At 45.9% G+C, this 15,720-nt stretch overlaps 1 protein-coding gene, 1 long non-coding RNA gene and 1 pseudogene across 2 annotated transcripts in view; 2 read left to right on the top strand and 1 right to left on the bottom strand.

Annotated features, from left to right (window-relative positions):
• Positions 1–136: 136 nt before the first annotated feature.
• LOC114099806 (uncharacterized) lies at positions 137–11,892 on the bottom strand. Its single transcript, XR_003583955.2, has 3 exons — positions 11,672–11,892; positions 10,316–10,540; positions 137–1,616 (listed from the first exon to the last, which is right to left on the bottom strand). It is a non-coding gene; the product is annotated as an uncharacterized lncRNA (long non-coding RNA).
• LOC114099803 (olfactory receptor 10V1-like) lies at positions 2,586–3,526 on the top strand (annotated as a pseudogene).
• Positions 11,297–15,720, top strand: part of Stx3 (syntaxin 3) — a 40,309-nt gene continuing 35,885 nt past the window's right edge. The window contains exon 1 of the mRNA XM_027944317.2: positions 11,297–11,741. Coding sequence (XP_027800118.1) covers positions 11,712–11,741 — 30 coding nt within the window. The 5' untranslated portion in view covers positions 11,297–11,711. The remainder of the gene's footprint in view (positions 11,742–15,720) is intronic.

The raw sequence follows: 15,720 nt of genomic DNA, 5'->3' as shown, positions 1-15,720 counted from the left end.
AGCCTATGTTCTAAAACCCTCTGTGTTATCAGACAATAGCACAGAGGTAGAAGCATTTAGAAAAGGAAAGGAAAATATTTACTTGCAAATTAGGCAAGAGTCAAACACTAGAAGGACTGGCTTGCTGGACACAAAAGTATAGCAAGTGTTTAATGGAAAAACTGCAACCAGCAGAAATACTGTTTGCCTCATTCTGAAAGGCAACAATGCCCTTATGTGATTATCCTGTGCACACAGGTTCTGCAGACATCCACATGGAAAAAAATAAACAAAGGTGCATTCTACTGGAGGTGATTGTTTTGGTTTGCTGGGTGACCTCAGAAGCAAAGTCCAAAGTAGTATTTCCCCTTCTACGTGCAAAGTGTTTTATGACTGAATGTTTGCCTTCCCCTCCTTTAATCATATGTAAAAATTGTAGCCCTCCAATGAGACGGATGTAGGAAGTGGGGCCTATGGGAAGTAATCAGGTTCAGACCAGGTCATGAGCATGAATGTCCCATGAAGGGGTTAGTGTCCTCATAGAAGCGGAAGAAGCACCACAGCTTCCTCTTCTTGCCATATAAGGACATAGTGAGGAGGCAGCCAGTGCTTGGGGACCACCCTTCCAAAGGGCAGAGCTGGGCAGAGAATGGATCTGGGGGTAACTGTTGCATAACCAGCAAAACCTTCCTTTGGTGAATCACCAACAGGAACAGCAACCTCTCCAAATTTGGGGAATAGGGTGTCTAGAGGGTAGAATAGCATCTCAGAGCCAAGGACTGAGGAATTTTCAGGAAAAGGGAGCGGCCACTAGGCGTAAATGTAACAGAGATGAAGTCAAATTATTGGATTCAGGAACTTGGAAGTCCTTGGTGGTCTTCTTTAAAGTGGTCTAGGGAGCTGGAGGGGTGAGGTGGAAGCTCACGGCCCATGATGAAGGAAGGACAGCAGATGTCCATTCTGGGAGGAGCCAGGAGGGTGACAAAACCCTGAAGGCAGTTTCTTTATACTGGGGGAGCTGAGGGCGCTCTTGAGTGGGGGGCAGAGGTAGGTGTTGGAGCTTGAGCAGTGGATCTGTGGAGCAAGACCCCAGAGGACCCAGCAGGAGACTGAGGCCAGTATTTAGGCCAAGGAGGAGGGACGCTCCCACTGAGGCAGGTGGGAGTGTGTGATGGGCAGCCGGGTCGGCAGACACCGCTGCAGGCCCAGAGCTGGTGAGCATGAAGGAGAGCTGCCTCGGGGGCTTCTGTTCCTTCTTTGTGTGTGTGAAGTTGGAGCCGGAGCATGAGGGAAGGGGGCGGGTAGAAGAGAAGGGCAACGAGGTGAGGGACTAGCCTTGGTGAGGACTGGAAAGAGGGGCTGACTCGGGGGCTTGGGGAGGGTGCTGGGGTTGAGAATGCCAATCTCTGCTGTGGCACCAGGGGACAGAGTTTCGTGGTCTTTTTCAGTCATGATCAGTTAGGATTAGAGACAGGGGACATTACAGCAGGTGTTAGGGCTGAGGGAAGTCCAAGGAACTAAAAATGGTGGGCACTGGTGGAAGACTAGTGGAAGAGATGTCGGATGTCTTGGTGAGAAGGGATGAGGATATCATCCAAAGGAGACTTCTTTGGGGAAGCTGGAAGCATCAAGGTGATCTGGAAGAGGGGAAAGAAGAGTGGTTTTCAGGATTACTAGCATTCATCAGAGTTTGAAAGGGGTCAGGCACTTACATTCTACTGACAATGTCAAGTGGTGTCTTACTGTCATCTTTACAGATGAATTCAGTGAAACAGAAAGCTTCAAAGGGCTGCCCAAGGTCATAGAATTGGCCAATTAGATCAGGAATTAGAACCTAGATTCTCCAACCCCAATAGTGTGACCAGAGAAAAGGTTTCAAGGAAACAGAGGGACTGTGGCTTAGGAGTGGTATACTATGGTTTAGGATATACAATAGCCGAAAGTAGAAACGCTACATTGTCCATGAACTGATAAGTGTATATACAAAATGCAGCATATACAGACAATGGAATATAATTCAGCCATAAAAATGACATAATTTTAATATGTACTAAGACATGGATGTACCTAGAAAGCATTATGCACACTCAAAAGAGCCAGTCAGAGAAGGACATAAATCATCTGATTTCACTTACACGAGGTACCCAGAATGGGAATGTGCACAGAGACAGAAATAGAAGTAGAGATGAGTAAGGGGGTGGGAGAAGGGCATAATGGGGTTATAGTATAACGGGCACAGAATTTTGGATGGTGAGGAGAAGAAGAGGCCATGGTTGTATGACATTGTCACTTAATACAATGGGACTGTACACCTACAAATCCCTAATGTGATAATCATGTTATATTTCTATTGTTATTATATATACTCCCGATACAAAGGTGAATCATCCAGACATAGTTCAGGAGTCAAGTACTTCTGGGTGATGACAACAGAAAAGCTATATAGGAGAGTTACTAATTTCAGATTGGTTGTAAAGACAGTCAGACCTGTGATCCAGGATGGTGAGGCCGAGATTTGGGTGAATCATGCAGCAGTAGCTTCTGTCCTGACATTGATCTGTCCTCAGGGGCAGCGCCTGGGCTATCAGCAGGCCCAATGCAGAGGACACATGGAGGAAGCAAACCAAACTGGGATGATCCACTTCCACTTCCGCCCCTTCTCCCGACTCCCCGAGGTGCAGGTGCTGATTTTCGTGACCTTTCTCGGGATGTACCTGGTCAGCATCACTGGCAACCTCTCCATTTTCCTCACCATCTGGATGAGCCGCTGTCTCCACACCCCCATGTACTTCTTCCTGGCAAACCTGGCAGCTCTGGAGGTCTTCTACTCCTCCACCATCGCCCCTCTGACCCTGGCCAGCGTCCTGTCCACAGAGAGCACCCTCATCTCCCTGCCAGGCTGCGGCACCCAGATGTTCTTCTTCATCTTCCTGGGCAGCGCGGACTGCATTCTGCTGGCCGTCATGGCCTATGACCGGTTTGTGGCCATCTGTCACCCTCTGCGCTACGCCCTCATCATGAGCTGGCGCGTGTGTGTGCAGCTGGCCGTGGGGTCCCTCGTGCTGGGGTTCGCCTTGGCCCTGCAGCTGACTGTGCTCATCTTCCGGCTGCCCTTCTGCAGCAGCAAGGAGATCAGCCTGTTCTACTGCGACGTCCTCCCTGTCATGAGGCTGGCTTGTGCCGACACCCACGTCCACGAGGTCACCCTGTTTGTGGTCAGTGTCATTGTGCTCACCATCCCCTCCCTGCTCATCACCCTGTCCTATGTCTTCATTGTGGCTGCCATCCTGAAGATGCGCTCTGCAGAGGGGAGGCACAAGGCCTTCTCCACCTGCTCCTCCCACCTGACTGTGGTCCTCCTGCAGTTGGGTGCACAAGTGTCATCTACCTGTGCCCCAGCTCCAGGTACTCTCCAGACAGGGGCCAGGTGGTGTCTGTGGTTTACACATTTGTCACCCCTGTGCTGAACCCCTTGATCTACAGCATGAGGAGCAGGGAGCTTAAGGAGGCTTTGAAGAGAGCAATGATGAGGTTCCTTGTGCTCTAGCACAGCGAGCACTCTGACTGTTCCTCCACAACACCCCCCAGGGAAGACCACAAGTCGACTGCAAGAGGAGGAGATGGGGGCTGACAGGGCAGTGGTTTCATACTGTTAGGCTTCCTGATTGCAGTACTTTGAAATATCTTTTTTATTTTTTTGTCGTCCTCAGTTTCTTCATCTCCAGAATGAGGACTAATAACCCCACAGTATGTAGCTATGTTGAAGAATCCCCAGATACATTAAGTGAAAATACTTCATGACTTTTAAAGGGAGAGATTGCCGTGAATGTGGTTATTAGCATCCCATGTCTAGCCCTACCTTGGACTTATCTTCATATCCAGTTATTAGGTTGTCAACAATCTCAAACGCTGTACATCCTGGGAGGGATGTACAACCAGCAATAAGATGCAAATCACACTGGGAACATCGTAGCCCCTTTCTCTTGATGTGGCATAAACTCTGAACTGTTAAAAAATATTAATTTTCACCCAATTTATTTTCCAGGGAACGATGCTGGGGAAAGCTCTGGAATTTCAGTGCTAGCAGTTTCACTTTGCTTCTTTTAATCCTGGAGCCAAGCTGCTCATCCCCGTCTCTAACTCTGTTAGTCGCCCTTTGGATGCTGTCCTCTGAGTTGTTCAGTACCATCTCTAGTCTCTTTCTCTCATATTCCATATTCTCCTTTCTTTTTGTTTCTCCCTAGCTATGTATGCACAATAGGATAAATTTGTTTTATTAACTGAACCTCTCTGGGGGTAGAAGAAGGGAAATATTGATTCAAATAGATTCACATAGAGCAAAGATAATTTTTGAAGAGAAACAGACTGGACACATTGAGGAGGGAGAGGAGCTCTTTGGTGTGTCTCTTTATGGGGTGGTAGTCATTTACCAGATGACCACTTGTCTCAAGACAACAGTGTCAGAACACAGATGTATCAGAACATCTTTTTCATAGTTAAGGGGCATGCATTCCTTCCCCTACTCTTTGATGATTTTTTTTTTTTTCATGCAACAAGGCAGTAACCGACTGTTTATTGCTCTCTAGAATATACTATGCATCCACTTGTGGCAAGTAGAGCAGGAAATGGAAAGGTAAGTAAGAAGCAGCTTCTGTCTCAAAGCAAATCTAATGTGATTGAAGAACTCAAGGGACAGTTACACCAAGGGTCAAGTAATACACTACTTTGAGACTTCAGAATAGGGACAGGAGGGAGAAACGGCAATAATGGTGGGAGGTGGTGTTTGAACTGCATCATGACAAGTTTCTAGATCTCTGGAGTAGGAAATGCATTTCTGAAGGAGGGAACTGGCAGGGCACAAGGATGGGAAATCATCTCCCTGGGTCTCTGTTTCCTTATCTGGAAAAGTATAAAAAATGTGCTGCAACATTTTATTTTTTGTAACAGGTTCATAAGCTTGATCAATAAAAAACAATGACCAGAATTCATTTTACATGGAACTGAGATTTTGCTTTCTTCCTTTGATAGACACGAACCCTAAAGGATCTCCTTTTGTTTCATTTGTAGTCATTTGCTGCTTCTTTTAAGGTCTTAATATATACTTATATATACTTAATATATAATATACTCTGCTAGGACACTAGTTCTTTGGCTATTAGGTTTTTAGGTGGAATAAATGTTATGTGTTCAACTAGTGTGAAGGACATTGTGCTTATCAAACTACTATTAGGGGTTTGCTGCAGGTTTTCTCAGAGACTGCAGCATGAAAACCTGAGTCATGACTCTCAAAGATGAAGGATGAGAGGTGGGCTCAGTGGCACAGGCCTGTAATCCCAGCAGCTCAGGTAGCTGAGGCAGGAGGATCATGAGTTCAAAGCCAGCCTCAGCAAAAGGGAGACACTAGTGATACCCTGTCTCTAAATAAAATACCAAATAGGGCTGGGGATGTTGCTCAATGGTCTAGTGCCCGGGAGTTCAATCTCTGGTACCAAAAAAAAAAAAAAAAAAAAAAAAGATGAAGGATGCATTTCACCTTATTTTTTTACTTTCTTTGAGTGCCTTTTTAAGTGTATTATCCTGTTGAAACCTCTTATGAAAAGTGCTTTAGTAGCTGCTGTTGACTTTTCAATACTAAGAAGGTTATTTCATACTTGATTGAAGTATTACAGGCATTTCTCAATTCCTCATGTTCTTTGAGAAAGTAGTGCAGTTATAATGGGTTAGTTAGTGTGGTCTATTCCAGGGATTGAATAAGGGAAGTGATGATTTCCAACTGTTCACACATTTGTCTTCAAAAAACCCCATGAGATGTGTATAACTATTATCTTTGCTTACAGATGAGGAACATGAGGCCTAGGAAAGTTAAATAAATCCAAGATCACAGAGCAAGTAATAACAGAACTGAGATTTGACCTGGGCAGTTTGGTCCCACAGCCTGGGCACGCAATCACAAACTCTCATGGCATGCTATAAGTACCTTATGTGAGCTTGGAAAAACCATCTTATTTCTCCATACTTAATTTAATTCACAATAAAATGGGGACAACATCCACTCTACCTCACCCCCAAGTTATTGGGAGATATCAAGAGAACTAAAAGTAAAGTAAAAGATTCAGCATAGCTATTCAAATTTCCAAGTTGAGAAGTACTCACACTATGTGACTTACCCTTTTAATTAGTAAAATTATCCCAGTGCCTCTTTCCTGTGCTTCATTACGATTATCCTGCTAGTCTTGACATCTATTCAAAGTGCTATAAGAAACAATCTTGTCTTCAGCAGGTCAGAAATAACTATAGGCTTTTTGTTCAGAGTCTTCCTCACCAAGTCTTCACATTTTCCCTACCAACCTCTTTGGTGTAGTACTTTGTGGCTTTATGGATGCAGGGTCTGAGGATTTTATGTAAAAACACAAAGCAAATTGTGGCACAAATAATTTACATTGAAATTCATAGACACAGACCTATAGTATATGATGTTTTATGTAAGGGAAACATCTGAACAACATGATATAAAACATCTTTGTCAATAAAGCATATTATTTTAAATCTAGAATTCAATTCAGCAACACCAAATTCATCCTTTAAGTTGTGTGGAGTTGCAATTGCATTTGGTTTTAAGAGCCAGAATCCAGGAAGGGTTTTTCTTTCCTCCTTAGGGAGAGGGGAAGGATCCCCAGACCTATTTCATGAGAGCTATGGAGGAAAAATATCCAGTTGTTACTCACAGTCAGTTCACGGTCAATCTAGAGAAATGGTTATGTGAAAAACTAGGTTCAAGACAACATAAGATTTTTTTTTTTTTTTTTTTAAAGAGACTTGAACAAGTTGGGAGGTTGTGTACAGAGACAAGTATGGAAACCACCTGGGTAAAATGCAGAGAGCCTCTGTCTTGGAGGAGTAGGAATTTGTCAGACTTGACGTGGAAGAAGGACATAAGAGGCAGAGAGAAGTGGGACCTCATGGAAGGATGAGTTAGGTTAAGAGAAGAGGTGATGGTTTGCTGAGGCTGATGGTGGAGCTGTGTGTCTGGGGTGACCTTATGCAAGGCCTTGGCCAAATTGGGCAAGACCTTGAATGCAATTCCAAGAAGAGTATGGACTCTCTCTTGGTAATGAGAACACAATGGTTTTTAATATGAAAGATGAGAACCACATTTTAAGAAGTTTCATTTAATAAGTTTAGTAAACATTTACTGAGTGTCTAGTACGTTTTGGTCCTCTGTTCAGGTCAGATTCCACATCAGTGAACAAGAAAGACAAGTTGCTCTCCTGTGGACACAAGTGGCCAGGTTATTATCCAATATGGAAGGGTGCAATGGAGGAATCTAGGGTGCCAGAGAAGCACATTCGAGGGACACCTAACTTCCTCCTGGGGAGTAAGGTGTTTTTTCTTTAGAGCATTCTACTCTGAGGTCTGGGGACTGGGTTGGAGTTGTCCAGGTTAGATATGGGGGAGAAGAGAGCTCTAAGAGGTGAAGTTGCAAAACTCTGGCATTCATTTGGGATTTGAACTATGTCAGGCAGCCACTGAATTGGCTCCTGGTCTTCATGCCCTTGTATGTTCCCCTTGCCTTGAGTGTGTGCTGAAGCTAGTGACTCAGTTCTAATAATAGAATGCAGCAAAAGTAATGGAATGTCACATCTGAGAGTAGGTCTCAACAACTCTGGGGCTTCTCTTTCTTTCTCTTTATCCCTCTTACTTTCCTACTCTGGTAGAAAGAAGCTAGCTGCCATGTTGTGAGCTGCTCTATGGAGAGGACCATGTATCAAGGAACTGAGGGACTCCTCCAACCAATCACCAGCAAGGCCTTCTGTCCAACAGCACTTAAGGAACTGAATTCTGCCAACAACCATATGAATAACCTTGGAAACAGGTCCTTGACCTTGAGGCTGAGCCATCCTGCCAAGCTGGACCTGGATTTCTCAATTGCAGAAAATATGAGATAATAAATGTTTGTTGTTTTAAACAGCTAGGTTTTAGAGCAAATTCTTAGGTAGCATCTGACAACTAATACAAACTGTAAGAAGGAGGAGACTGTCAATCAGGAGGTTTATTCTTCCTCTCTACAGTGGGGAAGAGAAAGGACCTTCTTCTTCAATTCTCCAGCTCCCTTTATCTCTTTCTACTCAGCACCAAACCCTGCAGACACTGCCTCAGGACACCCCAGACAGAAATGGTCTCACCTGTCTCACAGCAGCTGTGGCTGTACAGGTAGGGTTAGGTTCAGTCCTTTTCTTCAGTGGGAAAGACACTGGCTCAGCAGGAAGAGAAGAGAGGAAAGTGGAGCCCCCAAACTCAAGAGGCTCTCTTGGGTTTGTTTGTAAATGTGAAATTAAATATTGATGGTTTATGAATCAAAATGCAAACACTTGAATTAATCCTGACTATTTTTTTTTCCAGTGGGGAAACAGCTGCACTAAGACCCAGTAGGTGGGAGACCAAGTACCATCATAGGGCAGAAAAATACAAATACATCCAAGAGAGGGAGCTCCTACTGAGCACTCCCTACTCCAAGATCCTGTGGACCAGCTGAGTGCACTATCAGTCTTCCTGACCGGTCCGTGGACCCCTTCCTCCATCCCTTGTCCCACAGTTACTTGACTTTTTTTTTTTTTGGTACTGGGGATTGAACTCAGGACCTTGCACATGCTAGCTAAGTGATCTACCACTGAGCTATATCCCAACCCCAGGCCCTCTCCATTTTGTAAAAACTTGAGACAGGGTCTTGCCAAGTTGCTCAGGCTGGCCTCAAACTTGAGAGAGACCTGGGAGACCTCCAGTCTCATTCTCCCATATAGCTGGGACTACAAGCCTGAGCCACTTTGTCCAGAATTACTTTTTTTTCAGTTTCTTGCACAGACAGTGGAATGGAATCCACACTTCTGCCTGAAAGAACAAGTATTAATATAAAATTAACAACTTAGAATTCATGCCTAGCAGGAGTTGTAGGGAAGGGTCCAAGTTTTTGATAACTACCTTCCAATAGAATGCCATAAAACAAACAAACAAACAAACAACAACAAAAAAAAAAACCATGTGCCGATGGGCTTCTCTCTCTGGGTTTCTGGATTTTAATTGCAGTTAAGAGGGCTCTTTATGGTATTTTCAATGTTTAAAAACTTTCAGAGAAATATAGACATTTTTGCTATAGCCACATAGAGTGACCAAAAAGATTGTTTTTACCCCCCATCATGGAAACATTCTTTTATAAGAAGCCAAGCTTCTTATTATAGAGTCTTGTTATATGGTATATATATTTTCTGGGGATATGGCATTTTTTTAAAATGAGAGATTTATAAATAAAAATAATGATTATATGACAGTCTTGACTTTGAACAGTTGGGAATTATTAGTTTTGGTCAGTACCCTAATTTGACAGAGGAGAAAATAAGCTGTGTGATGTCAAGTGACAGCTATTTCGTGGTAACTCAGGCCTCCTGGTCATGTGCCTGGGAATTGTGCTCCTCTCCTATAGCAACTCTCCCTTCATGGAAAGACCATCATGTGATTGAATTTCTTAAGTGTTTGCACAAAGGCCAGGAGCAAGAAATAATGGAAGTTACAGGGAGACAAATTTTTGTTCTGTATAACAAAGAATTTTACATATAATTAGTGTTAGGTAACACCATGGAAGGTGTTACCTTGGGAGTGTCTGCAAGAACTGGAAAAATTAAAATGCCCTCCCCCCAAAAGATTATTGAGTGTTCTATGGCATGTATCCTGTGATGGACTTATCTAATGCACTTTTCTGGGTTATTTGATTTTTATAATGGTACATGCCTTGAACGGTTATGTAGCTATTTTCCAATTCTGTAAGTTAAAAATATGGATAGTAATGCAAATGATTCTTGTCCATAGAGACGCAAATAAATTTTATCAGGCAGAAGTACAACTGATCCCCCACCACAGAAACAGTTATGCCTTTATTATTATATTCATTTCAGCTTCCCTACTGCCTGTGTATCTGTTTTTTGAGTTCTCCTCTACACAAGTTTAAGTCCTTATTGGTTCCTTCATTAATTAATGAACTAAATAAAATATTTGCGTGTTCATTTTATATTTGTACAAGAGCCATGATTTCACTCTTTTGAAAGCAATTATGTTTTAACAAAAAGCCTTGAATGTGTTATGGTGGAGGATGCATGGCCACTTCTTGGTTCCTGCTATGGAATGGAATCCTTACTCTTGACCACTATGGTCCTTTTCAAACTTCCAATGTAGAGTTCTTCATCTCTCTGTCTCCTGTAGGAGACCCAATTTTCGGCAAGTGCAGGAACCTTGCTATCCCCACTAACAAAAATCAAAGGAAGGAGGTGTTGTATTGTGATGTACTCACCTTTTCCTTTTATGACCACCAGGGGGCATGGAAGTCTTCGTGGTAAACAAGACTCCACCTAAAGAGCGCTGGAGGCAGAAGAATATTTGCTGGACGTCATGGAGAGGATTAGAGCTTTGAACCGCAGGGCTAGTTCAAACAGCCCAACCCCTGTCATACAGACTATCTTTATGGCAGTCGATGAAGTCAGCGTGAAGCATGCATGTCGCAGAAGAGGGCAAAGTCCTGTTAGAATTGCAAAAATATTTATAACCTTTTAAACTGAATGCATAGAGGAACTTCTTTCCCTAAATTGAGAATTACATCTTTGGTTCCTTAGTCCCATTTACTGAGTTCTCTTCTGCTCAGTTTGTCATTGGTTTTCCGTCCCCCCCCCCCGTCCCCCCAAAAAATAGCGAAGGGAAGAGAGGGAGAGGGAAGAGAAGGGATAAGGAGGGAGGGGAAATTAGAACAGGTCCATCTTTTCATAAAACACCCGGGAACCTCTACACTTGGTAGGAAATGAGTAGACTTGTAGATATTCACAAGTAGACCAAGTAGATATTAAACGGCCAAATAGATATTATCTCTGACTTTACAGATATGGAAACGGGTCCTCTTGAGAAACAGAGCTTTCCCAAAGGTATACAAATTATTAAAGGCAGGTGTCAGACCTCAACTACTAACAGCGTAAAAACCCAAACTCCTGGCCGCAGCCTCCCCCTCCCCACCTCATCTCTAGTTATTCCTCTGGGACACCCCGGGACACCCCTTCCAGCCCGGGCCGCGCTGCTTCTGGTGCTTGGAATGCCCTTCCTCCAGGGGGAATATCTCTTGAGTATCATCAGAACATTTTCCTCCCACCGACGGTGGCACAAATCACATTGTCTTAGTTGCTAGTTTCCAGGAGATTGTCCCACCCTAGCAATGAGTCAGCCGGGGGCTGGATCCCAGTCTAGATAATGAATGGCTGTGGAGTAGAAAAGACGTAATCGAGGCCACCCCCACGGTTCTCCTAGCGGCAGGGTCCACCAGCGCCAGAGCCTCCACTTCTTTGAGGGACCAGGGGTTAGAGGTGGAGTGAGAGGCGCGAGGGGGGCCGGGCAGCGGCCGGGCGCGGGCCCTTTAACTAGGAGCGCGGGCGCGGCCAGGTAAGGGGCGGGCCTGCGGGCGGATGAGCGCTGCGCGCCGGCGCCGGCCCGGGAGCCGGATTTGGAGCGCTCGGCGGCGGCGGGGGCCGGAGGAGGCGGCGCGGCGGAGCCTCGGTGGCCTGGGACGCTCCTCCTAGCGAGGGCCGCCGCCCGCCTCCGCCTGGAGCTCCCTCGCCCCGGCCGGGACCGGCCGCCACTTCCGGCGGTTCCTCTGGGACGCGCTCACCTGGGACGCGTTACCTGCCTCCGGGCACCTGGGCTGCAGGATGAAGGACCGGCTGGAGCAGCTGAAGGCGGTAAGTCCCGCGAAGCCTGGGGCTGCGGGGCGCGGCCGGGAGGTGGAGCTGCGTGGGGGGGGGCTTCTCTTTGCTCCCCAGGTCCAGGCTGGAGGGCCGCCGAGCGCGAGGCCTGCCCTCTCCAGCCCCCGCAGCATCCCGCGCAGGTTCCTCACCCTTCCTGGTCCTGCAGGGTCATGTGCTCCGTGATTCATCGTCCAGCAGCGATTTCCCTGACCGCCTCTAACCTTCCCACCCCCAGGTGGACAGGCGGGGGGTGCTCGGGCCGAGCGGGGCTCGCGGAGAGGTCCGGAGGGGTCACCCCACAAGTGTCAGGCACCATATCCATAACTGGTCTCCTTCGCCTTCCTGATTCCCTCCTGGGGGACACTGGACCATGTTGACTCCTTCCCTGGGAGCAGCTCAGATATTCCGGTGACCTCCCCAGCTGTGGGCCGGTTCCAGCTCCTAGCCATCCGTTGGTGGTCTGTATTTAACCCGCACCTCCCGGCTCTACCCCACCCCCCCCACCCCGCGGCACTCCCACCCTCTGCCCCCATTCCTTGGGACAGCTGTGGTCAGAGTAAAGGATCCTAAGATTAACCGCCGTGGGCGTTGCTTCACAAAAACTGAAACCAGGTGACTCTTGAGCCTGTTTCCTTGTGTGTCAAGTGGGAATGTTAGAAGTTTGTTTGAGGAGCATAATGGGACAATATAGAGAAGCATTAAAACATGAATTTTGGAGTCAGATATTCACTGACTCATTCAATAATTATTGAGTGCGTTCTATAGCACGGGCCCCGTGTTAAACCTTGGAGATTCAGTGACGCAGGCTCTACCTTAATGGAATTTCAAATCTTTCCCTTGATACAGTGTAGTCCATCTAATTGGAAGCAGCACATTAGACCTCAGTCTACACCTGCAGAATCTGATTCTTTATGAATCTTCCCAGGTGATTTATGAGCACATTAAAGTTTGGAAAGCACTGAACTGGGTGATAAGTGGGGCTTTCTCCTGCCCCCCGCTCCCCTGCTTACTGGCGATTGCTTAAAGTCCAAGCCTAAGTTATCTGTAAAATGAGTAGTTGTGAAAACTAAAAGCAAGAGAGTATGCAGAAGCACCCTTTGTATGGTGCATGCATATAGAATTTATAAATGGTAAGTATTATGCTAATAAGTGTAAATGTCTTTTGGAAAATAGAAGTGTTAGGGTGTTGCATTTGTTTTTTTCTCCTCCACCTTTGCTTGGATGAGATCTTCATGACCCTTTCACATGCACTGGGCAGTAGGGCTGCAGAGGAGGCCAGGCAGCAAGAACAGGGGAACAGTTGCATACTGTGGGAGCTGTGGGTGTGAGCTCGCCCCTGCCCCAGACTTGCTCTTTGTCATCTGAGCCTCAGGGCATCCTGGTTACTTACAGGGCAGAATTTATTGTCCCTATTTTATAGATGGAGAAGCTGGAGCTGGCCCTGGGTAGGAGGGATGCCCCAGGTCATAGATCTGGTCAGGGCACAACCAGGCGAGGAACCCAGACTTCTGATACTCTTTCCTTTGAAGCATGCTGGTTGAAGAGGCAGAAAGGAAAGAAGGCTTTGAAGAGTTTTGTATGTCATAAAAAAGTGCCAAACTGAACTGCAGACAGAGGTGACCCCCTTCCTTATTCAGGAAATCCATTTCCAGAGGAAGATGCCCCCTGGCCCTTTAATAGCTCATTGTCAACAGAGTAAAGAGTCTTAACTGAGCTTTGAGTTCCAAGAATAAATGCAGTTTGCTAGTGAATCCAAGCAGGTCCCTTTGCCTCTGTGCTTTGTGCTTCCTCTTACCCTCTATAAAAGGAAGCTAATGATATGTTTCTTCCCTTTACCCGTTGGGAGTGTAGTGAAAGTGAGACTGTAGAAGGTGCTGTTATTGTGGGAGTATTGTTCTGAAATCACAGGGTGGTTGCTGTTAGGTTTTGGAGTAGAGAGATGCGGGGCAGCACAGGGCTAAGAGGGACTGGGTTGCAGGTTCAAAGCCTTCTAATTGTGACCATGTTATTAATTAGCTGTGTTGCTTTTGCCACTTTACCCTTCTGCTTCTTGATGCTTCCTTTGTAAAACGAGGACTTTAGTTGATCCCAGAAGACCCTCCTGGCATTATTAATGGTCTCTGTGGAGACCGTCAGGATTTGTGTGTGTTCTGGTCTGGAGTCCATCTCCTCTACCCGCTGCCCCAAGAATCACCTTCACTGCAACAAGATATGTCAGTGTCTTTCTCTGGTTCCTTTTCTCAACCAAAAGTGTTTGCTAATCTTCATGAAACAAGAGTAGCCTGTGCAATGTCTTTCTAAACCCCAGGAAGGGAGGTGGTAAGTGCCTTCAGATAGCAGGAAGGTTGGCATGTGAATGAGATTAGCTTTGCTCTGTGTAGATACCAGGGGAAAGTGTGGGGTGGGTGGATAGAAGTCAGGAATTGGTAAGAGCAATTTTACTGTTCAAAGATAGGGTAGGCTGACTGGAGAGGTGGCAAACCCTCCAGCAGGGTTTCTTTCCTAAGAAGCTTGTTGGGATGATAAATGCTGCAGGAATTTGAGTATCTTTTTGAAGGGGAGAAGGTGAACCAGGAGATTTAGGCCTCCACGAACCCTGAGAATGTATGATCCCATAAGATATTTTATTGTGAGCCTCTCCTGAGCTTCACTGTTTGTGATGTGAGTCTGTCTCAAGGCTTTGGAGACCATAAGGGTTTTCCCTCAGAATGGCACCTATAAAGTGGACCTTTATCCTTTTTCCCTAGCATCATTGTGGGGGTGAAATGAGATAATCCATGACAATCACCAACCACAGTAAATGTGAGTTCTCTGTACTAGGCCCCCTGAGAGTAACATCCACACTAAATTAGGGCATACCTTCCTAAGGCCATGGTCACAAGCCTTGGTGTACCTTATCTCTTGCGCTGCCCCTCCTGATGGGCTCCCTCAGGAGCTTGCTTCTGACCTGGGAGAGGCTTGCCAAGAATGTACAATGCCCACATCCAGCCTTTCTTAGTGGTTTTTCTGATTTCTCTGTAGGTGAACTTTGAACTTGCTGAGTCTGGACAATTCCCAGTCTAGGGACCTTCTTGTCTGGTCCTCTTTTCACTCAGCAAACATTCACTGAGTCACCACTATGTTCTAGACCCTGCAGTTAGGTGCTGGAGTGGAGTGGCAACTAACACCTATTTCTGGCCCTTAGCAAGCTCATGGTCAGGTGGGGAGACGCACAAGAAATAGGCACTGTGATACACCATCCTTGTGGTAGAAGCAGCCACAGGAAGACCTGACTGGCTGGCCTCTGAGATGGGGATGAGCAAGGAGGTGGGATTTCCAGAAGTAAAGCTTTTGAGTTCAGGTCCTTCTTCAAGTGTAATCTACTATCTTCAGATGCATGTAGAGTCCTTTAGGAAGAAAGACCAGGAGACTCTCAACCACTCTCCCATGGGTGAGTGCTTCATGTATAAACCATCAAGAATATAAAAATTCACGAAGCATTCACACAGGTGCCTGTGTATGGCAGCCACTGACTGCCATGGTCAGAGCCTTTTGACCTTTATGTGCTTTGCATCCTGCTATATATGACATTAAGCAGAATTATTGTACAAAGTCCTTGTCTTAAAGAGTAAATGGCCATAAAGGGAAAACAAAGAAATGTATTTCGTGAAAGAGAACAAAACCCAAAAAGTCAAAGGTAGATAATGGAGAAGCCAGTGATGTATGGAAAAGAGGTCTGGGACTTTGGATCCCCTTGGAGACTGATCTGTGGAGTGCCTTGGACCCTCCAAGATCAGCACCAGTGGGCACACTAATGAAATCAACTCCCTGGGGCTCTAAAGGGCAGATTTACTTTTATTCTCTCTGTCCTGTCTTGTGTCTTGCCCCTTTCTAGTGGGCTGTGCTGTCGTCCTTCCCCAGTGAAGCTCAGGATGGTGCTGATCCCTTAGAAGCAGGAAGCTGTGCTTCCCCTCTACCTGACTTCTTCATGTAC

Source organism: Marmota flaviventris, chromosome 9 (assembly GCF_047511675.1).
Source record: "Marmota flaviventris isolate mMarFla1 chromosome 9, mMarFla1.hap1, whole genome shotgun sequence".
In the NCBI taxonomy this organism is placed as follows: Eukaryota; Metazoa; Chordata; class Mammalia; order Rodentia; family Sciuridae; genus Marmota; species Marmota flaviventris.
Note: the sequence above shows the minus strand (reverse complement) of the source record. Positions and strands in the feature narration are given on the sequence as shown.